This window comes from Pseudochaenichthys georgianus, unplaced genomic scaffold (assembly GCF_902827115.2).
Source record: "Pseudochaenichthys georgianus unplaced genomic scaffold, fPseGeo1.2 scaffold_1830_arrow_ctg1, whole genome shotgun sequence".
Taxonomy (NCBI): domain Eukaryota; kingdom Metazoa; phylum Chordata; class Actinopteri; order Perciformes; family Channichthyidae; genus Pseudochaenichthys; species Pseudochaenichthys georgianus.
The window spans coordinates 1-26,735 of record NW_027262592.1 but is presented as its reverse complement, the minus strand read 5'-3'; the positions used below and the strand labels follow the sequence as shown (position 1 = coordinate 26,735).

General features: G+C 45.0%; 2 protein-coding genes across 3 annotated transcripts; both read right to left on the bottom strand.

Moving 5' to 3' along the window:
- Window positions 1-4,005: 4,005 nt before the first annotated feature.
- Window positions 4,006-21,280, bottom strand: rras (RAS related). Of its 2 annotated transcripts, XR_011642837.1 has the most exons (7): window positions 20,822-21,280; window positions 19,217-19,304; window positions 17,538-17,640; window positions 17,294-17,402; window positions 7,742-7,860; window positions 6,780-7,022; window positions 4,006-4,654 (listed from the first exon to the last, which is right to left on the bottom strand). XR_011642837.1 is itself a non-coding variant. In XM_034077675.2 (6 exons), exons 1-6 carry the CDS (start codon window positions 20,906-20,908, stop codon window positions 6,935-6,937), a joined length of 594 nt encoding a protein of 197 aa, XP_033933566.1. In that variant the 5' UTR covers window positions 20,909-21,280; the 3' UTR covers window positions 4,006-6,934. The 2 variants fall into 2 exon arrangements, 1 of the variants encoding a protein (XP_033933566.1); XM_034077675.2 differs by having other exon boundaries at window positions 4,006-7,022.
- A 2,072-nt stretch (window positions 21,281-23,352) lies between these two features.
- On the bottom strand, window positions 23,353-26,561 carry LOC139433314 (ribosome-binding protein 1-like; the record flags this gene model as incomplete). The annotated part of the gene is made up of 3 exons (XM_071202263.1): window positions 23,353-25,304; window positions 25,947-26,067; window positions 26,485-26,561. Coding segments are annotated over 3 exons (2,150 nt in total), but the record flags the coding sequence as incomplete, so codon positions are not given.
- Window positions 26,562-26,735: the final 174 nt, after the last annotated feature.

Below are 26,735 nucleotides of genomic sequence, written 5' to 3'. Positions count from 1 at the left end.
GTACAGTGGCGCCAGCAGGGGGGCCAGGGGGTGCCATGGCCACCCTGATATATTGTTGGCCCCCCCACCACACATACAGTAAATACAGTTTTATTAATGTGATTGTGACCTTTTTAATCATTTAAGTCTTCTACACACTTAGGTCGCAGCTCCTTCAAAATGAAACGAGAATCTATGCAGTTTTCCTCTTCTGTGTTTAGTCAAGTTTGTTTCATAATGCTCTGTATGCTAATTAAAAAAGGGTAACCAGTTTGTTTATAAAGTAATAAATATACATTTTCAAAAACAAATTGAATACAAGCTATATGTATTACTCTCACCACAAGTGGCCTCATCTAAAAAAATTGAAATATGTCTCGTCACCTATTTTCTGTCTAATACGAAAAGGTGGTGTTTTGTATCATTTATTATGTTTAGAATTTGCTATAAAGGTCAATAATAGATGGTGTTTTTGGTGTTCAATCACAGTATGTATTTACCATTTTATACCCCTTGTGTTTTTTGGGTCCTGTTGAAATAAAATAGTCATGTTTTAAAACTTGGTTTAATAAAGTCAATCATCTTTGATCCCAGTGTGACACAAACAGCTTTGTTCAGTCCAAAACAAGTTATAACCTAGAGCAGTGGTTCCCAAACGGTGTGCCCACTGGGTGTGGCCGTGAGGCAAGTCCCGGGTGTGCCGTGGGATTTTGTGACAACTATACGTTATTATTGCAATATACAACTACATAAAAATAATTATTTTTGTATTTACTATATCAGTACTTTGTAGATTTATATGTACGTAATCTGCGCGACTACATCTCCACCTGCAGTGCTGCATAAACATTGGCTGAGTCAGCGATAACTCTCGAGGGATGGAGGACGTATGCCCATTATTTTGAGTTCATTCCGAAGAATAGACAGGATGTGACGGTGAGGTGCAACTGTGTCCAGGCCAGAAGCTGCTATCCACTGCTGTAAAACACCACGTCACACCTCAACACACACCTGCAAAGAACACATGCTAAGGTGGAGCTACCGCACACGCTATGTGTTTGTTTATATCACAGTCTGTTCTTCTTCTCTGTCTTCCGGTTGTTGCCTGTTTTGAATGACGAATTCCACACACTACCGCCGCCTGCTGGTAAGGAGAGTTATTGCCACTCACGCATGCGCAGTTCGTACGTGCTCGCTGAAGTCTTTGCGGTGTCTGGTTCCAGTGCAACACATGGCCAACACGCAGGAGAACACGCCGACGCAACAGTGAGCAGAGATAGACTGCGCAAAATATACAGATAGCAGGAGACAGAGGACAGCCACGGTCAGATAGGAAAACATTCAGGATGGAAACTGAACTAAAGAGAACATTTGAAACTTTAGCAGTCGCGTGATCTGCCTGCAGGGAGGGGCGGGCCGGCCCAGCGAGTAAAGTAACGAGTTACTTTATGTAGAGAGTAACGAAGTAGTGTAATACTTAAGTAATATGTAATATGTAATATATTACTTTTTTTTAGTAACGACTCTGCTGAAATGTTAACATTTATAATTTGTAGTTCAGGACCATGGACAATGCAGCTTCCTTGCATCTGTGCTGAATTTCCTTTGTCTCATTTTTAATGTTGTGACCTGTCTGGTTTAAATGAGTGTGTTGCTGCTTTGATGAAGCCTAATTTGATAACGTTTCAAATTCATTTCTGAAATATTTCGTTACTAAATATTTCATGAGTAATATAGTTGTCTTTGTTACATTTTATTTGGCATTTGTAAATAATTATGCACATTTACAGATATTTTACATATGAGTGATAACACGTGTTATCAGGGCTATTTTGCACAATAGGTGTGCCTTGAGATTTTGACTTGTCCTTTGGTGCCTTGGGCACAAACAGTTTGGGAACCACTGACCTAGAGACATAATATAACTGAAGAACATGTTGTGTTGCTGTTGTGTATTGTATGTGTTGAGAATGCTGAACATTTTGTGCCTTACTATAAAGGAACTTATTTAAATTAAGCTGCATTTGTCTTTTTATAAGGAAAGAACAACTAGCATATATAAAGAACAAAACAATAAATCACCAACACATGTATACATAACACAAAACAAGGTTCTTTTAAATGTTGTTTGAAGTAAAATGTTAACTATCCGTATTATATTCACTTCAGATGAATAGTATCAGAAAATGTAAAATAAGAAAACCAAAGTATATCAGTAGGTGATTCTCTTTTCCATTGTTTTCATCTAGTCTATACTTTTACAACAATTACATTCTTGGTTTTGGTGGGCCACCCCAAGATTTTCAGTGGCCCCATTTGGCCACCCCTATGAACAATCTCTGGAGGCGACACTGTGCGTGATATGAACAAACAACATGTGCGTGTGCGTTCCATTTTCACTCTACAGCGAGAAGCTCACGGGGCTTTCCTGAACCTGTGTCGAGAGCTGGAGATAATTTAAATCTCAGATTTGCCTTCTTAATCGTTTGTTTGGGTCCCTCACTTCCATTTCGCTTCTCATGCACTGATTCGCTCGCTGAACAGCCAATCAGAGTGATTTCTTTTGCCGACTGCCTTTGGCCGACAGCCAGCGATTGTTGAATCGGCGGGTCTTCGGCCGAAAAGGCGTCGGCCCGGCTGTAAAGACCTGACGTTGCGGGACACACCAATCTGAGTAGGGCGTGTCGACGCTCATCTTCGGCCTGACGCCCACCGACGCCGATAATCGGCCTGGTGTGTCCGTGCCTTTAGATGACCCCACTTGGCTGTCCGGCAAGAACCAAAAACCGTGATCAGGATGTTAGCCAACTGTCTACCTACTCTGCATTGATGAAATGTGTTTATTGGAAACTAAAACGAAAAGCATGAAATGTGACTGCAAGGAGCTGAACCAAAGTAGCTACTTATAAATAGCTAACATTTGAACAGTTAAAAATGTCTTTTCTTGGTGAAACTAACCTGTGATTCATTAGTAGAAGTTATTGAATGTTTTGAGTAAAGGCCATGTGGAAAAAGGTTTTAAAGAAATAGTAGAATGCTTGTGACGAAACAGGGTTGTTTTGTGTACCTCTAGTGCTAGAAATGTAACTGTTGCCTGTTGGTAACTTTAGGTGAAATGGGCATTTTGTCATCTTTACATATCACTTTTTTTCTTCTTCTCTCTGTAGGTCTGTGATACCATACTGAGACACACCAGGGAACGCTTCTCCTTCACAAACCACCTTGTCAGTGCCACGTTGCTGCAGGGGGACAGGTGTGAAGAGTTCAAGATGGCATTTCCTGAAGATGCACTGAGGAACACCTTGAAGGCCTACCCAATGCTTAATAGAAGCAAGCTGAAGACAGAGTCTCATCTACAACAGTTGTTCATGGAGAATAATCTTGAACAATTATTTTCAGAGACTGTTACTCTCCTAAAGATCCTCATCACCAGTCACACCCATGACCATGGCGGAAGCTGAGAGGTGCTTCTCCACTTTGAAAAGGATTCAAACCTTTCTTCGAAACACCATGACCCAGGAGAGGTTGAATGCATGCTGGTGAAGGAGAAGACTGACTTTAATCAGAAAGTCATTGAGAAATGTGCAGGCCAGAAGGAAAGGAGGGCAACATTTATATTCAAGTAGTGCTAGTGTCCATGAATCACAATAAATGTCCATCAACATTACAGTGGTGTTGTAGGCTGGTTTTTTTTGCGCCCCCCCCCAAATTTTTTAGCATCAGAGACATGTTTTTTATATATCTGAGAGTATAATATATGCTTAAAAACAGTATAATAGGAGACCTTTAACTTCCAAAAATCTCGCTCCCCTACAATCAGAGACAAAAGGCAAAATCAAAAAGCATGGCAGTCACTTCCCTGTTAGCTGTTTTAAGAAAGAAAAATAATTGAAACAAAGGTAAACGGTGTCCGAACTTTACTCAGATCACTAAACATAAACGTACATCTCATTTCCAATACAACATCTGAAATTCTATTCATAAACCAACACCTGTAAGTCATACAAGAAACGACAGAAATAAATCTTAGGATAAATGTTTTAATGATGTATAAAATACATTTAAGTTTTTTTTCAATAATAAAAACAAAGTGGTTTGAATTTCAGGTTGCACGGTAGATATTAATATGAAAATAAGTAAAAACAAAACTGCCCAAAGCACTACACATGACAAATAAGAACGCAGATATTTGGCTACACTGTGAGGGATTTTTTTATCTTTACAAGTAAACTTGACAAAGTATTTTTCTTGGTGCATCATTGTTTATATTTTCTTTCAAATAAAGAGCCGTAAGGTCCTTAAAGTAGAATTAAGCAAGAATTGGACCCACTATTAATAAAATGAATACATATCTGAGCATGGGGGGCTTAACTCTGGACCACCACACACCTCTGGCCTGAAGCTCCAATAATAATAATAATATACTGTACAAAGACTAACAGGCCTAGTCTGAGTGTTTATGAAGGGGGTGGGGGGTGGCTGCTCTTCCCTTGGCTGAAATAGTGACCTCCAGTGGTGGGATGGGACTACTGCACAGTTCGGGGTCGGAAGAAGGATTTCTCACATCTGTAGAGCAAGACTGCCAAATGACAAAAGACTGGACCACCAACAGCACATCTGGACCGGTTTATGTTTCTGATGAAATGCTATGTGAGGCTGGGCCGCATTTAGGCTTCTGTGAGATTAAAAACAGAGTTATCATTGGTGAATAATGCTTGCTCAGTTGTCATGGAGATGGCTTAGTTGTCATGTATCATGTAAGCTAGGTAAGAAACTTCAGTGACATGATAACACCTGCCAACATATAACACTGAGATCACGTGAAGACCATGAGATGCAGTTGAAAGGATTATCTTTGGGTTTTTTCACAGCTTCGTTGAATACTCAAATCTAGTTGTTCAATTTGGACATTCAGCAGCTTGCTGTGTGATGATAGTAGAGTGTTGCTATGGACGCTCTTATCAAGGGACTATGTGCAGTCATATCAACGGCAGAAAGAATTTAGATCCATTTAACATCAGCAGGAGCGAAAAAAACATTCATTTACGATACTTCATCAGAGACACTGTGGAATACTTTTAGAAAATGCAGTGTTATATTTGCAGATAGCACACAACTTTGGATCCTTGATAGCTAACTGTACCCAGTGAAAAAAGGAAACTTAAGAAGAGAAGGAAGAAGTTGAAAGACAGAGAAATCAGCAGAAGACAGAAGTAAACACTAAAGGGAACAGCAGAAGAAGAAGACAGACAGGAAGTAAACACTAAAGGGAACAGCAGAAGAAGAAGACAGACAGGAAGTAAACACTAAAGGGAACAGCAGAAGAAGAAGACAGACAGGAAGTAAACACTAAAGGGAACAGCAGAAGAAGAAGACAGACAGTAAGTAAACACGAAAGGGAACAGCAGAAGAAGAAGACAGACACGAAGTAAACACGAAAGGGAACAGCAGAAGACAGACAGACAGGAAGTAAACACTAAAGGGAACAGCAGAAGAAGAAGACAGACAGGAAGTAAACACTAAAGGGAACAGCAGAAGAAGAAGACAGACAGGAAGTAAACACTAAAGGGAACAGCAGAAGAAGAAGACAGACAGGAAGTAAACACTAAAGGGAACAGCAGAAGAAGAAGACAGACAGTAAGTAAACACGAAAGGGAACAGCAGAAGAAGAAGACAGACACGAAGTAAACACGAAAGGGAACAGCAGAAGACAGACAGACAGGAAGTAAACACTAAAGTGAACAGTAAGAGGAACACAGACAGGAAGTGAACAGTAAGAGGAACACAGTTTGGGCTCTGCAGAGTTTAAGGACTTGTTAGTGGAACAGAAACTGAACAGACTATGACAGTTATAGAAATCTCCATTAGTGTGGCTGTCACAGCACTCCCAGCTGTTGCTATGCAGTAGATGGACTAGAAGTGGATTCGTGGAAACAACATTTTATTTGTTCATATCAATAAAAACTGGTTTCATTCAATATATTGGGTCAAATCATTGATTAACTTAGTAATAAGCGGGATAATGTGCAGTAATCCGGTCAATATGGCGAAAGGAACCCTGAGTGATCAGGATCTGTCATTCAGGATGTTTTCACTATTCTGAATTGTTATAGCAACACAATTGGCACAATTAAGGCATAAAGGCAATAGTGCAAACCCAGCAGCTGGAAACAGAGCTCCAAGCTGGAGCTGCTGCTACACTTCCTCTCTCTTTCTATTCTCTGGAGGGGCTCTGGCGCTCCCTGTAGGAAGGCTTTGGGTCGGCCAGCTCAAGGGTGTTGTGGCCAGGCCTTGATTTCATTTCATGAGCCAGTTTTATTACATTGGCATGTCAATTATTTAACACTGAAGACACCGTTTTGGAATAGTTGTTTGTGTAGCTGTGATGATGATGTCCCTGCTGTACTCTCCTTCTGCCTAACAGCAGTCATTTCTACAACAGATTATGAATGTGATTTTTTCTTTTTGCAAGCATTGGGGGAGCAGCAGTTGCTCAGTATGTAGGGACTTGGCTTGGGAGCTGGGCAGCAAACCACCACACTGCCCCCAACCCCGGGCCTCCGCAGCCCACTGCTACTCGCACAGGAGAAGGTACATGTACAGTCTGAATGTTACAGTGTGCGGTCTGCATGTGTGACACACAGTACTGACTTCCTGTTTCTCCACCAAACTAACTAGACTACTGACTACCAACCTGCTACTGATCCCTTTACATCCACTCATTACAAAAAGATACGCTGATATAGAACTTGCTTTTGACAAAAGTGCAAATGAAACCATTTGGTAAGAATAGGACGCACCTTAACTCTCTCTCCCCCCCTTCTCTCCCAACATGCATGCACGCACGCACAAACGCACACACACACACACACACACACTCTCACTCTCTCTCTCTCTCTCTCTTCTTTGGACAAGTTGTAGAGGGGCGGGGCTCTGGTGTCCATAGTAACAGTGCTCAGAGCAGGACACAGGGACAGTCCCCGCTCTTCTTTTTCCCCGTGTGATGAGCTTGGGGGGGAGGACTCTCCATCTCCTGAAACTTTCTGTGGAAGAAGAATAGAAATAGAAAGATAGGAATGAGTCTTTCTAAAGTCGACTCCCTGGTCATGTGTGTGGGGGTGTCCCCTTGATATTACACAGTGTCATTTGATTGAATTTTGATATACTGAATATTAATAAATGCAGGTTCAAACTTAATAAGGTCTAAGTAAGAAGAATCTTAGCGTCAAACTGTATGGTCCCGTACTGTAGCCACTGTTTTCGGCTGGTCTGTAGACTTGGCTTTGGAACCAGATGATCGGGGGTTCAAGTCCGTGAGCAAGGTGCTCCCCAATGCAGAGGGCAAATGTTACTATGTGTGTGTCCATGGACATGTGTGTAACCAGTAAAGAGGGTTTCATGTATATTCATCTATTTTTCATTATTAATCAGATTGTAAGGTAAGACCATTTTGGATGCTATCCTGATCTCCAGGACCTTAAAAGGCAGTAGGTTCAATTATGGTTCAAAGTAGATGTAACCAACTACATATTTTGATATTTCTATCAAATATAAATAAAAGGTTTATACATTCTTACTTCCCATGTATTAGAAATGTATGTATTAATTAAATCAAGTCATCAATACCAGTCAAGGCCTTCATTTCAGAGTAATGATTTCATGCTTTCAAGACTTTTTAAGGACCCGCAGGATCCCTGTACAAACCCGTGTGCAGGGTTTTGGCATCTAACAAGCCTTTAAACATATATTTGACCAACTGCACCTGATAATTTGTACCAGCTCCAAGAAGCATTCATCCACGTTGTGGCGATTCTTGGCAGAAGCCTCCATGTAGTGGATCCTGTTCTCTCTGGTGAACGCCTGGGCATCCTCCCTGGAGATCTGCACACAGAGAAAACTCAATCTGATCCACTGGCCCGCCTCCTGTCACTCTCTGTCCCCATGAGAGATAAGGCTTTTTTTTTAATACAAATATAGGAGGATATATGTCTGGGACTAATGGCGCTTTTCCACTGCAGGACCAAGCACGGCTTAGTACGGTATGGTTAGGCGTTGGTAGGTCAGGCTCACTTTATGCTGCGTTTCCATTCCAGTTTACCAACTGGGGTAGTAACTATAATAACGCAGTGTAGGCGGTAGTGCTGTAGCGACGCGTCGACAACGTCGACTTCAAAATATCGTCGCCGACATATTTCCGCGTCGACGCGTCGCTACACACACGTGGGTCACCCACAGCAACAAGCAGTTCTAGCTGTGGTGGCTACCATTAGCAGCTAGCATTTGCTCTCCGATTTTTACATTAAAATGGAATTATGGATTATAAATTCAATCATTTATTTATACATAGACGTTAAAAACCTATGGATTAACCGATTCAGCCGCGTTTTTTCTCATTTTAATGCCATTGAACACGTCTTTTGATCAGATTGACAGCTACGGTGGTGAGACGATCTCCCTAGAAGCTCTGTAAAGGTACGTGTTGTGATGACTGTATTTGCTTCCCCTATCGCAATCAGTGATGATATATATACCTACATAATCTGTGGAACCTCAGCTTTAATCGGATATCTTGTATGTGCAGCTACGATGAGTAATAAGGGTACTTTTATCTTGAGTTCTGTGCCAAAGTGCGTTAGCATTTTTCGCTCAGGGGTCATTTAGATGCTTCTTATGAGACTTGTGTTTTGTTTTGGTAAAAATAGTTTGTATCGTCAGTTAGCTGAGATTATTCCCGTTAATCTGGTATAACACATTAATAGGTTCTTAAATATTAAGATCCCCTGAGACACGGTATCGTGAAAAAATTTCTTTTTACATTACGTTTTTTATGAATTGAACAACAGAAAAATAATCGTTAGATTAGTCGAGTAATCGATCAAATAATCGCCCCAATTAATCGTTTTCAAAATAATTGTTTCCCCCCAGCACTAGTAGGCGGGGCGATCGGCTGTTCGGCGGGCAGAGCGACGCTGCGTAAAACTGCTGTGACGTCATCTTCAATGCGAACCACAAAACCAAAACATCAGCCGTTAACTGTTAGCCCTCAAGCTCACAGCTCCTCATATCTGTTCAGAAACTAGACACAACAAGTTAAACAAGTACAAACCACAGACTGCCTGTGTCATGGCGAATACAGTCGCTGCTTTATTTATGTCTGTAGGCCGTTGTTGTGAGTGTGGACGGTCGGAGCATATACTGCGTTAGCTTAGCCAAGCTCCATTTAGAAAACACGCATTTTAAAAGGTTTTGCGCCTGCCGTCTGTCTGCAGACCGGTATCAGTATGTTGTTACTTCGGCATCATTTTGAAACGTGTATTACAATGAAATCACAGTAGCCCCCTTGCCAGCGATTCTCTCTGACCATTCAGCAGTCGAGAGTGTTTACATCTCTAGTTTAGCATATTCAGCCCGGTTGTTGGCCCGGTAAGAACCTCGATTTTGGAGGGCCAGAAAAAAGGTGAAAGAGTAGCCGTGAGCCGGAACACCGTGCTACGTGCTGCAGTGAAAAGCGCCATAAGTTAGCTTTCCTCAAACACAACATAACTAAATAAAACAGATCTACCAGGTTACTGTTGCTGTTGGAGTAGAGGCCGTACAAACATTTTTGCATTAACTGATTATTATGGAGTATTATGTTGATGGCTGTAAAATAATGACACCAACAGGTATTAGATTGGTTCGATATAAGCTCATTTAATAATACAATTAAGCATGCTGGCAGGTTGTGTTTTGTTTTCACATTTAAAGCCCTCCACATACACTGCATCACTGCTCACCAGAGAGCCTTTCACCAAGGCAACTCAACAAAATAGGTAAAGAAAGTTATGGCGAAAACTATGGCGAAAAATGTTCGTCAACGACCTTTTGTACATGACTAAGACGAGACGATCACGAGCTAAAAATAGATTATTGATAACGAAAACAATGACGAAATGTATATTTAGTTTTCGTTGACGAGACGGGACTAAGGTGTTAATGGTGGACTATCGGACATTCAAAATGCAGAATATTTTGCCCCAAGTGTCCGTCTTGTCTGTCAAAATGCATCTTACGTTTCTAACTTGCAATAACATTATTTCTGCTCTCTTCACTCCAGAAGAGCGATCTCCCTGTGTCGCTCTGTGTGCGGGGGGCGGGGCCTAACAGACACGCTGCAGCGGACACAGACAACGGAGCGTTCAGAGAGTAGAGAGACACTCCACAAGGCTCAATGTGGACAAAGCTTGTTTGCCTTTAGTGTTTTCGCGTTAGCGCGTTGACACGAGTAGAGTAGTCTGTCCAAACAGCTGGCCAAAAGGCGTCATATTCAATCGGAGAAATGCACAATTTTCATTGTTTGATTGGTCCATTTCAGAATAATATATATCAGGGGTAGCCAACACGGTGCCCGCGGGCACTCAGTCGCCCGCAGGGGCAACGTGAGGCGCCCGCCGGGCACGTTCTAAAAATAGCTCGCAAAGAAAATCCAAAATGTATAAAATACACACCAAAAAAAAGGAAATGTAATTAAAAGAATCTACCCCATGCATAAACGAAACCTAAATCATAGCGAACTCTATCTACTTACTATAACTCTATATCTATCTAACACCCCTCCTCCCCCCACCCCCACTATGAATATCGACGAATCACGTTCTTGCTTGATTTCCGGGACCAGCGTTGCAGTCGGGAAGAAAAGCAATGTGGCACCTCCCCGCTGATTTTCCTTCTGGCAGAATCTACACATCAGCCCCATTGAACAGCCTATCATGCCAGATACAACACATGAGGGCCAGAGTTTTACTCTGTGTGTTGTAACTTGCATATATATGTATTCCACTTGACGCACAGACACGGCGTAAACTCCACGCACTTTTCGAAATCCCGTTTGTGTCCCCCCACTTTACAAATATGTTTATTATTATTTTTGTAACGCATGCCGTCATCGCCACGGAGGAGCACTCAGAGAGAGAGAGAGAGAGAGAGAGAGAGATAATTCCAATGTGTACACTAGGACAGTACAAAAAACAGTTTAAAAGGGGAGTGATTAGTAAAATATGCATAAATAAAAAGAAAGAACGCTAACTAGGTAACACAAGATATGAATAAACAAGTTTAAATGATTTGTTATTGGTTGTGATATTCTAAAAATGTTTGGATTATTGAAAAGTATACAGCTCCCTTTCATCTGAGTGTTGAGAGCTGTATCCATAAATTCATTTTGTGCTCAAAGTGCACCAGATTGATGCATTTCACTTCAACATTTAAAAAAAAAATCTTCCCGGGGTTGAATGCCCCCGGACCCCCCCAGAGGAGGTGAGGCCCCCCCTAGAGGAGGTGAGGCCCCCCCTAGAGGATGTGAGGCCCACTCCCAAATAAAGCAGGTTAAAATAATTAAATTGCATACATGTTCTTTTAGTAAACACTGAAAACGGGTCCCACAGACCCAAACAGCACACAAAGATTAAAGGTAAGCATATAATAATGTTAAAATGTGCTAAATATATACACTGCAAAAAAAAGAAAAGAAAAGAGGAGTAAAAGTAGCTCACAACTTGTTTTATTTTTTGAAAGTAGCCCTCATCCTAAAAAAGGTTGGTGACCCCTGATATATATGATATGTTTTATAATGATTGATCATGAAAGTGTTCTCAAAGCTGGTGAAGGTGCAGCTAGTCTGAAGTACTTTGTAGACTGCAGGGTAGCTGGTGAAGGTGCAGCTAGTCTGAAGTACTTTGTAGACTGCAGGGTAGCTGGTGAAGGTGCAGCTAGTCTGAAGTACTTTGTAGACTGCAGGGTAGCTGGTGAAGGTGCAGCTAGTCTGAAGTACTTTGTAGACTGCAGGGTAGCTGGTGAAGGTGCAGCTAGTCTGAAGTACTTTGTAGACTGCAGGGTAGCTGGTGAAGGTGCAGCCAGTCTGAAGTACTTTGTAGACTGCAGGGTAGCTGGTGAAGGTGCAGCTAGTCTGAAGTACTTTGTAGACTGCAGGGTAGCTGGTGAAGGTGCAGCTAGTCTGAAGTACTTTGTAGACTGCAGGGTAGCTGGTGAAGGTGCAGCTAGTCTGAAGTACTTTGTAGACTGCAGGGTAGCTGGTGAAGGTGCAGCTAGTCTGAAGTACTTTGTAGACTGCAGGGTAGCTGGTGGATTTACTCCAGGTGGAACTAAAGTCTGATTCAACACTTGGTTATATTTCACATCATTCATCCAGATCTGTGAAGTAACTAAAGGGATTAAATACATGTAGTGGAGTAAAAGTACACCATGTACCTCTGAACTGAAGAGGAGTAGAAGTACTAAGTAGCAAAACATTTAAATGTAAAGTACAAGTACCTCAACATTTTACTCAAGTACAGTACAATATAATAACATAATTATACATATTTTATTTATTTATTTCACATGTAAATAAAGCAATGTTAATTCGGTTAACAATTTGTTTAGTTTTTCCCTTTAAAAAATAACAAAAAGTACCTACAAGAATACCGTTAAGGTACCGGATCGATAAGCAGTTTCGATAAGAGTAGTAGTACCGTTAAAAACCTTAGCGATACCCATCCCTATATATTACACAAGTAAAGTGTTAAGAGAGTTGCTTTACGAATGTCAACACGTGATGCTGTCACATTGATTCCAATGTCAGAAACCTGTATTTGCCTAACTGAATTAGTTTAAAGAGAGAAAACATTTTGACTAAAAGTTGACTAAAATGTAATTTTTCATCGACTAAAAGTTGACTAAAACGTTTTGAGTTTTCGTCGACTAAAACAAGACTAAAACTACGAAGGATAGGAATGACTAAAATGTGACTAAAACTAATGATCATTTTCGTCTAAAGACTAAGACTAAATCAAAAACAGCTGCCAAAATGAACACTGTTGCCCAGGTAGCAGAACAACCAGAGGAATGTTAACTGAAACCTTATCCAACAAAAGAGCCCTGTTGATGGAGGGAAAAAAGGCGCAGAGAAAGCGTTATGTTCTCTCTACTAAACTACATCAATAAACAACACACCTTCTATTTATCAAAACCAGCGGATGTTTGCTCTGCCTTCATCAGAGCACTGAGTTTGGGTTACTGATCTTTGAGATTCTTTGGTCACTAGCCATGCTGCTACAGTAGTAGCCATGCTGCTACAGTAGCCATGCTGCTACAGTAGTAGCCATGCTGCTACAGTAGTAGCCATGCTGCTACAGTAGTAGCCATGCTGCTACAGTAGCCATGCTGCTACAGTAGCCACAGTAGCCATGCTGCTACAGTAGTAGCCATGCTGCTACAGTAGCCATGCTGCTACAGTAGTAGCCATGCTGCTACAGTAGTAGCCATGCTGCTACAGTAGTAGCCATGCTGCTACTGTAGCCATGCTGCTACAGTAGCCATGCTGCTACAGTAGCCACAGTAGCCATGCTGCTACAGTAGCCATGCTGCTACAGTAGCCACAGTAGCCATGCTGCTACAGTAGCCATGCTGCTACAGTAGTAGCCATGCTGCTACAGTAGCCATGTTGCTAACGATGTTGTAGATTGATCTTGTCAATAGGAAAACAACGGATAGGACATGGGTTTTTAGTGGACCTTTCCCATTTCTCTAACTCCCCTCCTCGACTCCTATCCTCGAGACGTAGTCCCGCCCACAGGAGATGCAAGCGGAGGAGTCGAGGAGTCGAGGAGGGGAACCGAGGAGAGAGGAGGGGAACCGAGGAGAGAGGAGGGGAAGCAGCAGGCGGTGAGAGAAATGAGAACTCCTCTCCTCTGAGCGGTCATTTTAAAGAGACGTCCATTAATGATGACACGAGGCTCAGCAGCCTCTGTCTGACGGACACATGTGTTCATGACCACTTCTATATTTACTTTGATTCATTCACAGTGCGGTATAATGAGACAATAACAGGCTACAGATGCGGACATATACACACACATATATTTATATACAATTTCAGAATCAGTAAGTATGAGAGCACTCTCATAATAATGTAACACTATCAGAGACTGGATATATCCCCCCCTCTGTGGTCACTACAATGGGGAAACGAAATTACGAGCCAAAAGTTTTATGCACCTGTATATTACTGAGTGATATATATTATACACACTGCTCTGCTTTTTGCACGGACCTCAGCAGCTGTTCTCACTGTAAACATTGCGTCGCGATGAAAGCAGTTAATAAAATATAAAAAACAGCCTAATATCCAGGGGATGCAGCATGCAGAGCTGTCATTGGTTGAGATCAGTCCGGCCGTGCGTCACGCCTCTTTTAAACATCACTGTTGCCAGAAATACATCCGCGGAGGATACATCAGTGTTTCCTCGGTTATAGCTCCTCCAGAGAGCCTCCTCGATGCTCAATCCTTGATGCTTGATGTGCATTGAGTAGGGGTGTAATTGTTCACAAACATTTCGGTTCGGTACGTACCTCGGTTTTTAGGTCACGGTTCGGTACGTTTTCGGTACAGCAGAAACAATTATCACAAAACATAAAATATTTGTTAGGGTTTTTTAATTATTATTAAACTGTGAATAATGTATACTAAATACTAAATATGATCAAATAAACATTAAGGTGCAGCATTTCGATGAACTGAAATAATCTGTATTTGAACTTTACTGTACTAGTACTCACAATACATCAAATATTAGTTTTGGGTTGTTCATTTATTAAACTGAATATTCACTAAAAATAAATACAAAATATAATAAAATAAACATTAAGGTGCAGCATTTCGATGAACTGAAATAATATGTATTTGAACTGTACTGTACTAGTACCTAAGCAGCCAGTTTGACATAATGACTTGCTTGTCATTGTATTTTCATGTTTGTTTAAAGAAAGATGAACTTGTCCACATTGCTTGCCGAAAGGGCAGATCTGCTGGCACTAGCAATGTCTCCTGCCGTGGAGAAAACCCTCTCTAGGGACAGAGGTAGCAGATACAGCCAGGTAGCGCTTTGCTACCATGGTAACATAAGGATATTTGCCGTTTGTAATAGCTTTGGCTCGGTCTGAACTCTCTGCGAGTGGTGGAGGCTACATGCTAGCGGGAGTTGGGTTTGCACTTCAGTCTTTTGGTACCGGTGATATTCACGTTCGGGTGATGCCTTTTCAAATGAGTGTGCAGGTTTGATGTATTGCCAGCCGCGTAACCAATGTTAGTTGAACAATGCCGACAAACAGCTTTGGTTCGGTCCACCTGTCTTTGTCCGTCATCCTTGTTCGTAACTGCGAAACCAAAATGTTCCCAAACCGGAGACTTCAATGATGCTGGAGGATTTTCGAGCTCAACTTTATCTGCGTTTATCTGCAAATTACTGACTACATTTGAACGCATCCCTGTGACCAGCTCTCACAGTATGCCTCTCGTCCAATGAAATGACTTGGTTGTTCAATGACGCGTTGAACCCAATGTGAACAAATGACTCTGAATGCTGCGACGCAGCACCTGAGATTACTTCCAAGAAGTTGTTCACGTTCTCAATTCTTTACGTTCAACGTTATATTCGTGTACCGAACCGAAGGGCCCGTACTGAATAATTTCGGTAAGAATACGTATACCGTTACACCCCTAGCATTTAGGCAAGACAATTTTATTTATATAGCACATTTAAACACAAGGCAATTCAAGGTGCTTAGAAATGGGATGTAATTCAACATGGCACGCTGAAATCCATTTCCGGGTCACTACCGGAGGACCGAGGAATCGAGGAGGCGGAAATTAGATAAATGGGAAAGGTCCAATGTCTCAGTTAATGATTAAAGATGGCGGCGCAGACAGCGACACCCCGTAGCTCTTCTGAGTCTTTAGTGCTTTCAAGTTTTTTTTAATGTTTTGAATGTCTGTTCGTCGAGTTTACTTCAACCACCCCGGACCGATAGTACAGTCAGGAGTATATAGTACAGTCGTGAGTTCTTGCTGGACAAGGAAATAACAACAGCCACACAATAGATGCTACGCTGGCAGAGGAACTCAGCGGCCTTGGAATACGCTCAACCTCACCCTCGACTGCTACCCCGAAGCTGGACAGGAGACGCTGCAGGCGTTGTGAGAGGAAGCAGAAGAGGGGTAAGCGTGGAGGCATCCGGGCTAGGCTAGCAGCTAGCCCACACAGGCCCGCTATCCCGAGCATTCTCACGGCTAATGTATGCTCCCTGGATGATAAAATGGACAACATAAGACTTCTCCGGGCAACCCACAGTGAGGTGAGAGACTGCTGTGTGTAGCCATGTTTCACGGAAACATGGCTAATGACAACATCCCAGACTCTGCCATTCAGCGGCTAACATGCTACCGCTCAGACAGAGCCACGGTTAGGGGGGGAAGACCCGCGGTGGAGGGGTCATTGTTTACATCAGTGATGATTGGTGTAGGGACGCTGTGAACGTATGCTTGTGAACTGTTAGCGCGGTGTTATGCATACTATACCCGCCGGGATATGCATGTGCCTCGCGGGAGTGCGCACAGCGTAAAGCAAAAACTCAGACATTTCAACACCGGAGGCTCGCTGCTGGGAGAAACTGTGGCGCTGTTTCGAGTTTGTACTAATCTGTCAAAATATTCGGTTAACGCGACCACTGCCCAACACCCCCACCTACTGACCATTGGTGGTACTGCTGTGGAACAGGTGAGTTGCACCAAATTCCTGGGGGTGCACATCACCAAGGACCTCTCCTGGAGTAACAACACCACGTCAATCACCAAGAAAGCCCAGCAGCGCCTCTACTTCGTCCACAAACTGAAGAGAGCAGAACACCCTCACACACTCAGATCCAGCACCAGACACTTTTTTACGCTGCTATGGACAATCTTGCACTAATTCCCAAAGATATTGAAGTGACTGTTATTTTGTATATATTGATTGTTGTGGGGTTTTTTTATCTTAATGTGTGCACATGTATACATTTGTCTGTTGATTGTGTATATATAGGATATACATATTGTATACATATTTGTACTTTTATATTCCGGATTGTGGGAAACGGTATTTCGATCTCTCTGTCCGTACACACAAAGTGAAAGATTGACAATAAAGTTGACTTTGACTTTTTGACTTATAAAACAGCCTGTCCTAGAGAATACAAAAGTGGCTGCAACAAAGATTATATCGTCACAGAAATAAAGAACCTGAACCTGAACCTGATTGCACAACAGCTACATCTGAAGTCCCAGGCTCCTCCTATAGAACAATGAATACCATCTGAAGACACTAGTATGTTCTTAAACTCCCTGAAACTTCCAAACCTGTGAAATAACTGATCCGTTTCCCTGACTTGCACTGCAGTATTTTCCAGGAAGCAGGGATAATGGAAAGCTAGCGACTCCATTAAGCTGCATGAGGGTACTGACCACTCTCTGATGCTCCAGGTCCGCCTTGTTTCCAACCAGCACCATGGGGAAGTCATCCCGGTCCTTCACTCTCAGGATCTGCGTGTGGAACTTCTGCACCTCGTGGTAGCTGCCAGGGGACACAGGGAGTAATCAGCACGGTGTCAAGAACCACACAGTCATATGCATTCTGATCACAGGAAGGAATGTGTCATATACAGATTGACACAATATGAACCAATCAGCTCCGCTTAACTCCCATTACCTGCCCCGGTCGTTGAGTGCAAACACCAATAGAAAGCCTTCTCCTGAGCGCATGTACTGCTCCCTCATCGCTCCAAACTCCTCCTGACCTGCTGTATCCAGGACTGAGAGAGAGAGAGAGAAAAATTAAGACATTAATACAAAGTCCTTTGTCATCTCCTTTAGGACACACTGGAGCATCCTTTACGAAAAGGGAAGGAGATCATGCTGTCCCACAATACCTTGTGGTCGCAACATTTACGGTTACACAACATTCGGCCGTTCACGGAAACAACCGATCGTGGGCGAAAAAATGATATCATGGAAGTTAAGGTGCTTATTCAGCATTTTAGAACGTATGCAGCAACTTGCTTAGGTGCTTTGTTTTTAATGTTCAACACTATAATAATCAAAGGAGGAATATGAACTGATCAAATAAAGTCAACATTTCACAGTGTTTACTGACATGTTGGGGGTTTCTTAAACATGTTTGAATGGTGATATACACAGTGATGGGTTAAGGCCTAACAAGTTAATAATAAATACATTTGTATTTATTTTTGGAATATTTTCATAGTCATTCGTATTGGGCTTCATGTGGATTAATACGTGAGGAATGGAGGGGGGGGAGTGATAACAATAAGTTTCACTTTACTTTTTTATTTCAGTTCCAACCTAATGAAGAGAATGTGTTTCTCTGTTGTCCACGTTCATAAAGCAAAGCAGCAGCATCAGAGCACGGAGCAGAGTCTCCAGATGAGTTTACAGCAGTCCCTCGTTCTTATTAAGCATCCATGTTGTAGTCCGCTGTATAGAAAACTGTGGTTTCCATGGTTTCCCCACAGCAGCAGACGCACATTCAGGACGTCCGCTGGCGCATCATAAACACGTCGGATAGGGAAAGTGCATTCGGATTCTCTAAAGTACCGCAGTCTCTTCTCCACTATCCCTTAACCCCGTGACCTTTCACTCAGAGGTCAAGGGATAGTGGATAGGAAAAGACTGATTTTTGAACAATTCGACTGCAGCCTCACTGTGACACAACATTCGGCCGTTCACGGAAACAACTGATGGTGACAAGAAATGCAGACACACAGAGAGAGACAGACAGGCAGACAGAACAGACAGACAGACAGACAGACAGACAGACAGACAGACAGACAGACAGACAGACAGACAGACGGACAGAGAGACAGACAGACAGACAGACAGACAGACAGACAGACAGACAGACAGACAGACAGACAGACAGACAGACAGACAGACAGACAGGCAGACAGAACAGACAGACACACAGACAGACAGACACACACACAGACAGACAGACAGACAGAGAGACAGAGAGACAGACAGAGAGACAGACAGACACACAGACAGACAGACACACACACAGACAGACAGAGAGACAGACAGACAGACAGAGAGACAGACAGACACACAGACAGACAGACAGACAGACAGACAGACAGACAGAGAGACAGACAGACAGACAGAGAGACAGACAGACAGACAGACAGACAGGCGTGCGAGCAGCAGCAGCAGCAGCAGCTTCCTGGCTTCCTGCACGCGGGCCAAGCACAAGTCCTAACAAGGGAATTCAAGCCGCAGAGCGCACACACTGAGTCACACCACAGCGCAACACACCCTCCGTGTTTTAAACAAAGCCGTACACACACTCTGACAACCATTAAGAAGTCTTACTGTCCAGCCGGGTCTCCTTCCCCCCAACGGTGCAGATCTTGGTGTAAGAGTCCTCGATGGTGGGGTCGTAGTCTGACACAAAGTAGGACTGTGGGATACACTCAATGTTAGTAACAAAGTGCTTCTGTGTATGCTGCTCAATACTTCAACGAGCGCCTGGCTCCATGGTGGCAGTTGGACATCAGTACTTGCTAACGAACAAGTATATTACGGTCTAGGACAATCCTAATGATACTGGTAATAACGTTCTTTGTGATGACCGCGTGCCGACGAGAAGAGTCTCAAGTCTTCTCCAACACAGCACGATGTTCATTTTGTAAACCATGGTTCCATTTGCAGTAGAGGAGATGATAGCATGGGTACGCTTTAGGGCGGGCCTTCTTTGTGATTGGCAAGTCAATACCACGTCCCCGTCCGGTCTGTCTGTGTCTTTGTCTTTGTCTTTGTCCTACGGTTCAAATCTTTAACAGGGAAAGAGAATGGTAACGTCTTGGTCTACTGAATGCGTCTTGTTCACGTGAGCCGCTCCAGGTCAAGCCGCCTGCGTCTGACAACACGCCACGTCCACAAACCAAAGGACGCCCTCACGGTGGCAACGTCCACTTTTATACTCACTCAACGGTTTACCTAAGCTCTAGTTTGTTCTTTAGTTGATGTTTGGCTTTGGAAGAATAAGTTCTATTTCATGTTAATGTATGTTCACTTGCATTTGCCACAGTCACTGGGTACACGTGGCTCTTTGGGGCAATGGCTGCCCGCCGGGCAACACAATGACTAGCAGCACGATGAAGTATATGACTGCGAATGCGTGTTGGGGATAACAACAGTTCCTTCCCTGTTCAAACAGAACACAAAGGGACCGTGTGCGCACACGTATGGCCAGAGGTGAACACACAACGGTCTGCATCTCATCCCTGAGCCAAACGGTCTGGCTCAGGGAAAGACAGAACCCCCACGACCCACTTCCTCGCTCTGAGGTGTACTGGCCTCGCCCGTAGCTGGTACACAGGGTCAGGGTCTCTGCTGTGTTGTGGTGGGCGATACCGCAGCCAATCAAAGTCACACTGTGTGATGCGGTTAACAGTCAATGTGTGATCGAAGAGAGCCAGAGCTACAGCATCACTTCATGAAATACTAACAGAGCAACCTTCAGAGGATGCTCCTTTCACTCATAAAGCTGACACGTTTACTTAATTAAATGTAGTATGTAGACAGATTGCACATAACCTATTAGGTGAGGTGAAAGCTGTTATGGGATGTACATAAAAACAATGTTGCAAAAGGCTGAATCTCGTATTGAAGTGAAAGTATTAACACTTTAGTGTCCAAACGTGGTAGGCCTACATGAGGTATGCATGAGCATCACATCTTGAGACTTCAAAGTTCAGGAAGTAGTATGCAACATGTCATTTGATTTAAAGAATGGATGTTCAGTCTTTTACATTTTGCAGCAGATAAAGTTGATGTCTAATTTAAAGAATGTGTAACTAGTGCTTGAGTGCAGTTTGTTCCTTTCACCGCTGATGCAGAGCAGACTGGCGGTAGGCCTCAACAAAGACTTAAACATGGCACACACAGAGGACAGATGTTACAGATGTTTCATACCTGGATGAACTGGATGGTGAGGGCGCTCTTCCCCACCCCACCCCCACCCACCACAACCAGTTTGAATCGTTCTTCCTCTGCACTCATCCTGCCTCTGGTCCGGCCCTGTTCCGATCAACCGCCCAGCAGCACAACAATCCAAAGTAAAGTAGATCCGCCTCTTCACGGAATGTGAGCAGAGGAGCGCGGCATGGACGACTTTAGCGACAAAATGGAACTCCTCTACCTGAAGCTCATGTCCTATCAGTCCTGGCCACAAAAGTCCCCGAGTCCGCCGCCGCTCCGCCGAAGTAAAGACTAAAATAACCGAGCTTTAGCTCCAGGTTTTGGGCTGAAGAGATCCGTGGAGCTGCTTCTGCTTCTCTGCTCGACCTCCAGCTTCTTCTGGGGGCGGGACTGCTTCCTCTTTTCTTTTTCCTCGAGAAACTTATGCGCGCACACACACACACACACACACACACACACACACACACACACACACACACACACACACACACACACACACACACACACACACACACACACACACACTCTCTCTCTCTCTCTCTCCTCTCTCTCTCTCTCTCTCTCTCTCTCTCTCTCTCTCTCTCTCTCTCTCTCTCTCTCTCTCTCTCTCTCTCTCTCTCTCACACACACACACACACGTCGGTACTTCACACACTTTAGCTTTCTTCTTAGTGAAATCTGATCGGTACGAATTCCACCATCATGTGTCAGTTTCCTTATTTGGTCATGTGGAGTGTCCGTGGCATAATTTTAACCGACTGGCCCGCGCATTTGAAAAGCAGCACGAGGCCCGAAATATTTACTGTCATTATATTTATCCATAATAATATTACATTATTTAAATAAACAGATGTTGTCTCCTTAGTTTACCATCAAACTGTTCAGTAATGTTTGAGCTGGAACAACACATGTAAGTTGAGAATGAGAAACCACTTAGTTCTTCATGGTAAACTTTGAAAGGTTATAGAGACTATTACATGTTCTCTGTAAACCGCGTACAGCCCTCTGTGCTGGAGAAAGCTGCCTGAGGCCGCACATACCTCCCTCTGGCCCCCCGCCAGCTGGCCTGAGGCCGCACATACCTCCCTCTGGCCCCCCGCCAGCTGGCCTGAGGCCGCACATACCTCTCTCTGGCCCCCCGCCAGCAGGCTGGCGTGCAGCTACATGTCGGACTGCAGCACAATATCCATACAAACAATGACATTGACTCAGTTAAAACAGAATGAATGCTGCAATTATAATGATGACAATAATGTGATGAAATGTAACTTTTGTTACGACTGCTAATAAAATAATAGCATGAGTTTATTAATGATATGGCAACATTACGCTGATGGAATAAACAACCGGTTTGGTAAATCACTTTCATTCGTAAAGAAAATATAATACTCAAGAATGAAAGTCAAAAACAAACAGACTTACATCTCCACTGCACTGTTACACTTTGTCCCCCATAGAACAATAAAACCTCACTGCTTGCATACACTTCCCTCCGGTCTGCGATGCTTCAGATTACACTACATGTCCTCTGTGTGCAGTCCGTTATCATTGAGGAACATGTAGGGCACAATATCAGCGAAAACAATGAAGGGGTTTCACATCCAAATCCTTTGTAGTGTTAGTTTAAATCATTCATTAGTGATTACACTATATTCTCAATCAAAGTGCCCCCCCCCCCCCCAGCCGCCCTGCATGTGTTCTGCATTGGACCTGCTTGATATCTGGACCTTCCTTTCAGCGGGCATTAGGCACGCTGTCGAGCTTTTTGCAGGCCAATAGATCAATAGATTGCACCACATACAAATTCTGCCGGCCATTTTACCAGCACACAAGTCTGCATGACTAACCCTCACCACGGCATTGCTGTGGCACTCCTGCCTGCACACGACACGTGCCTTTCCTCACATCGCGCAGGTGTTCTGTGGGATGTGAGGAAAAGGGGGTTCAGAGAGAACACTGGCTTCTGAGGCAAGTAAAGCTTTAGAGCAGAGGTCGTGTTTTATTGCTTACTTGCTTTAAGTTGTCATTACTTTTGTATTTCTGGTGTCATGATTGTGATGAGGAATATGATTCCTATAACTAGAGATCCATCTTGGGAAGTGCCGCTCTAAAGCGCACGGAGGAGATGAGACACGTTGGACATATCATGTGGAATCATCATCAGTAAACACATCTCATGTAAGTGGGCAACAAGTCTTTTAAATGAATCTTATAAAAGTCACATTTTGCCAACACGATGCAATTGTGTAGGTGTTTATTATGAGTATAGTTTAATCCTTATTTTCAGTTCTGCAATAAATAAATAGGAGACAGGAGTTCTCTCAGATCCCCTGCAGGTGGTTTGCTGCCATCGGACGAACATGCTGACACAGAAACCGCACCCTCAGCACCTGTACGCACAAACAGCCCCCCAGCCCAGCAGCTTGTTGAGCAGCCCCTGCTCCTTCATGCTGCACTTTGGGGGGGGGGGGGGGGGGGGGGGGGGGGGCTGCTCCCTGTGCCTGGGGGGCCGTGTGGTACCCAGCTCACTGTGGTAGAAAGTTAGTTTGAGGTGTGGAGCTGCACTTTGCTTGCTGGCTGCAACCAAGTGTGTGAGTGTGAGGGCCTCTGCGGGGGTCTGTCTCTGTGTGGCCCCTGCTCCTCTGCTGAGTCTCTGCGTGGCCCCTGCTCCTCTGCTGAGTCTCTGCGTGGCCCCTGCTCCTCTGCTGAGTCTCTGTGTGGCCCCTGCTCCTCTGCTGAGTCTCTGCGTGGCCCCTGCTCCTCTGCTGAGTCTCTGTGTGGCCCCTGCTCCTCTGCTGAGTCTCTGTGTGGCCCCTGCTCCTCTGCTGAGTCTCTGCGTGGCCCCTGCTCCTCTGCTGAGTCTCTGCGTGGCCCCTGCTCCTCTGCTGAGTCTCTGTGTGGCCCCTGCTCCTCTGCTGAGTCTCTGTGTGGCCCCTGCTCCTCTGCTGAGTCTCTGCATGGCCCCTGCTCCTCTGCTCCTCTGCTGCGTCTCTGTGTGGCCCCTGCTCCTCTGCTGAGTCTCTGTTGTTGGCCCCTGCTCCTCTGCTGAGTCTTGCGTGGCCCCTGCTCCTCTGCTGAGTCTCTGTGTGGCCCCTGCTCCTCTGCTGAGTCTCTGCGTGGCCCCTGCTCCTCTGCTGAGTCTCTGTGTGGCCCCTGCTCCTCTGCTGAGTCTCTGTGTGGCCCCTGCTCCTCTGCTGAGTCTCTGCGTGGCCCCTGCTCCTCTGCTGAGTCCTCTGCGTGGCCCCTTGCTCCTCTGCTGAGTCTCTGTGTGGCCCCTGCTCCTCTGCTGAGTCTCTGTGTGGCCCCTGCTCCTCTGCTGAGTCTCTGCATGGCCCCTGCTCCTCTGCTGAGTCTCTGTGTGGCCCCTGCTCCTCTGCTGAGTCCTCTGTGTGGCCCCTGCTCCTCTGCTGAGTCTCAGTGTGGCCCCTTGCTCCTCTGCTGAGTCTCTGTGTGGCCCCTGCTCCTCTGCTGAGTCTCTGTGTGGCCCCTGCTCCTCTGCTGAGTCTCTGCATGGCCCCTGCTCCTCTGCTCCTCTGCTGAGTCTCTGTGTGGCCCCTGCTCCTCTGCTGAGTCTCTGTGTGGCCCCTGCTCCTCTGCTGAGTCTCTGTGTGGCCCCTGCTCCTCTGCTGAGTCTCAGTGTGGCCCCTGCTCCTCTGCTGAGTCTCTGTGTGGCCCCTGCTCCTCTGCTGAGTCTCTGTGTGGCCCCTGCTCCTCTGCTGAGTCTCTGCATGGCCCCTGCTCCTCTGCTCCTCTGCTGAGTCTCTGTGTGGCCCCTGCTCCTCTGCTGAGTCTCTGTGTGGCCCCTGCTCCTCTGCTGAGTCTCTGTGTGGCCCCTGCTCCCCTGCTGAGTCTCTGCGTGGCCCCTGCTCCCCTGCTCCTCTGCTGAGTCTCTGCATGGCCCCTGCTCCCCTGCTCCTCTGCTGAGTCTCTGTGTGGCCCCTGCTCCTCTGCTGAGTCTCTGCGTGGCCCCTGCTCCCCTGCTGAGTCTCTGCGTGGCCCCTGCTCCCCTGCTCCTCTGCTGAGTCTCTGCATGGCCCCTGCTCCCCTGCTCCTCTGCTGAGTCTCTGTGTGGCCCCTGCTCCTCTGCTGAGTCTCTGCGTGGCCCCTGCTCCTCTGCTGAGTCTCTGTGTGGCCCCTGCTCCTCTGCTGAGTCTCAGTGTGGCCCCTGCTCCTCTGCTGATTCTCTGCGTGGCCCCTGCTCCTCTGCTGATTCTCTGCGTGGCCCCTGCTCCTCTGCTGAGTCTCTGTGTGGCCCCTGCTCCTCTGCTGAGTCTCTGTGTGGCCCCTGCTCCTCTGCTGAGTCTCTGTGTGGCCCCTGCTCCTCTGCTGAGTCTCTGTGTGGCCCCTGCTCCTCCGCTGAGTCTCTGTGTGGCCCCTGCTCCTCTGCTGAGTGCCGGCGCTCTTCCACAAACCCGATGAAGAGACAGGAAGTGGTTCGGGCCTCTGGTCTCAGGGCTCACACTCATGGTCCTCAGCACTGATCCACGGTGTGGTGAGACATCAGCATTGTTATAAAGAGCGACAGCTAGGGAACGCATCCTCTTCAGAACCCAACGTGTGAACGGCCACAGAGGAGAGCATCGCCCACAGCTACATTTTGGAAGGCTTTGAACTGATAATATATATATACATATATATATGCCGACATATATATATACATATATATATATATATATATATATACACACACATCATACAGTACCAGTCAAAAGTTTGGACACACCTTCAAATTCTAAGTCTTTATTTATTTGTTCTACATTGTAGATTTATACTGAAAACATCAAAACTATAAAACACATATGGAATTATCTAGTAAACAAAGAAGTGTTAAAAATCAAGAATATGATTGACATTGTGCTGGCTAGAATGCTGTGGTAGCCATGCTGGTTAGGTGTGCCTTGAATTCTGAATACATCACCAACAGTGTCCCCAGCAAAGCCCCCCCACACCACCACACCTCCTCCTCCATGCTGCACGGGGGGGCCACACGGGGGGGGGCCACACGGGGGGGCCACACATGCAGAACCATCTTCTCACCTCCTCTGCGTCTCACAAAGACACGGCATTTGGAACCAAACTAATAATAATTATTCTTATTCTTAAAATCAATGTGGTGTACGTCTTTGACCTGCCTTTAGGTGCTCCTCCAGCACCGGTGCTTCTCTTCGCTGAGCTGAGCGGTTGTTGCCATGATATGGATCACACCAGCAGCACATAGGGCTCTCCTCTGTGCACCCCCCCTGCTCACACAGAGAGCAGCCAAGAGGGTGCCCCGCTGTCACAAGGCCAAAGGGGCTACTTTGAACAATCTAAAATACAATACACTCTTTTGTTAACTAGATCATTCCATATGTGTTCTTTCATAGTTGTGATGTCTTCAGTCTTAATCTACAAAGTAGAAACAATTGAAATAAATAAAAAACTTCGAATTTGAAGGTATTGCTAATGCCATTGTTTTTAAGTTTGTGTCGTCCTCAGTCTCAAATGCTTCAATTGTGTATGGAGGCATTGCAGTGTGAGACTGCTCCAGGCACACTGAACAGTGTTTGGCATGAAGTCACCCCTCATGTGTGCATGGCACCGCCCTACAGAAACATCCGTTTCAGAGGTGATGGATCATTTTGCGACATGTGAACAGACTTCCGGCATCCCCTCACCTGCGTCACGTCCCTCTGCGCCCCCAGGTAGAGTGACAGGGGGGTCTCCGCGTCCCTCTCCCGGGACAAACCCAGATCTGGAGCACAGAAGACACCGCATGTCATCCCTGCAGGCTTTTGTGAACATGTGCTGGTTTTTCTATCACGCAAAATATCGATGTATTACTCGCTGTAAGTGTTGGACACATTCCTGTAGAATCCCACAGCAGCGCTCAGTCTGCAGACTGTCCTCTGTCCTCACTCTGCGCGCA

What these genes read in the sequence shown, in the direction of transcription:
- rras (XM_034077675.2), bottom strand. Translation starts at nt 20,908, where the DNA reads ATGAGTGCAGAGGAAGAACGATTCAAACTGGTTGTGGTGGGTGGGGGT. An exon ending in GCACTCAACGACCGGGGCAG is followed by an intron (nt 17,403 to 17,537) that starts GTAATGGGAGTT and finishes GTCCCCTGGCAG; the next exon opens with CTACCACGAGGTGCAGAAGT. An exon ending in GAGCTGGTACAAATTATCAG is followed by an intron (nt 7,023 to 7,741) that starts GTGCAGTTGGTC and finishes CTTCTTCCACAG; the next exon opens with AAAGTTTCAGGAGATGGAGA.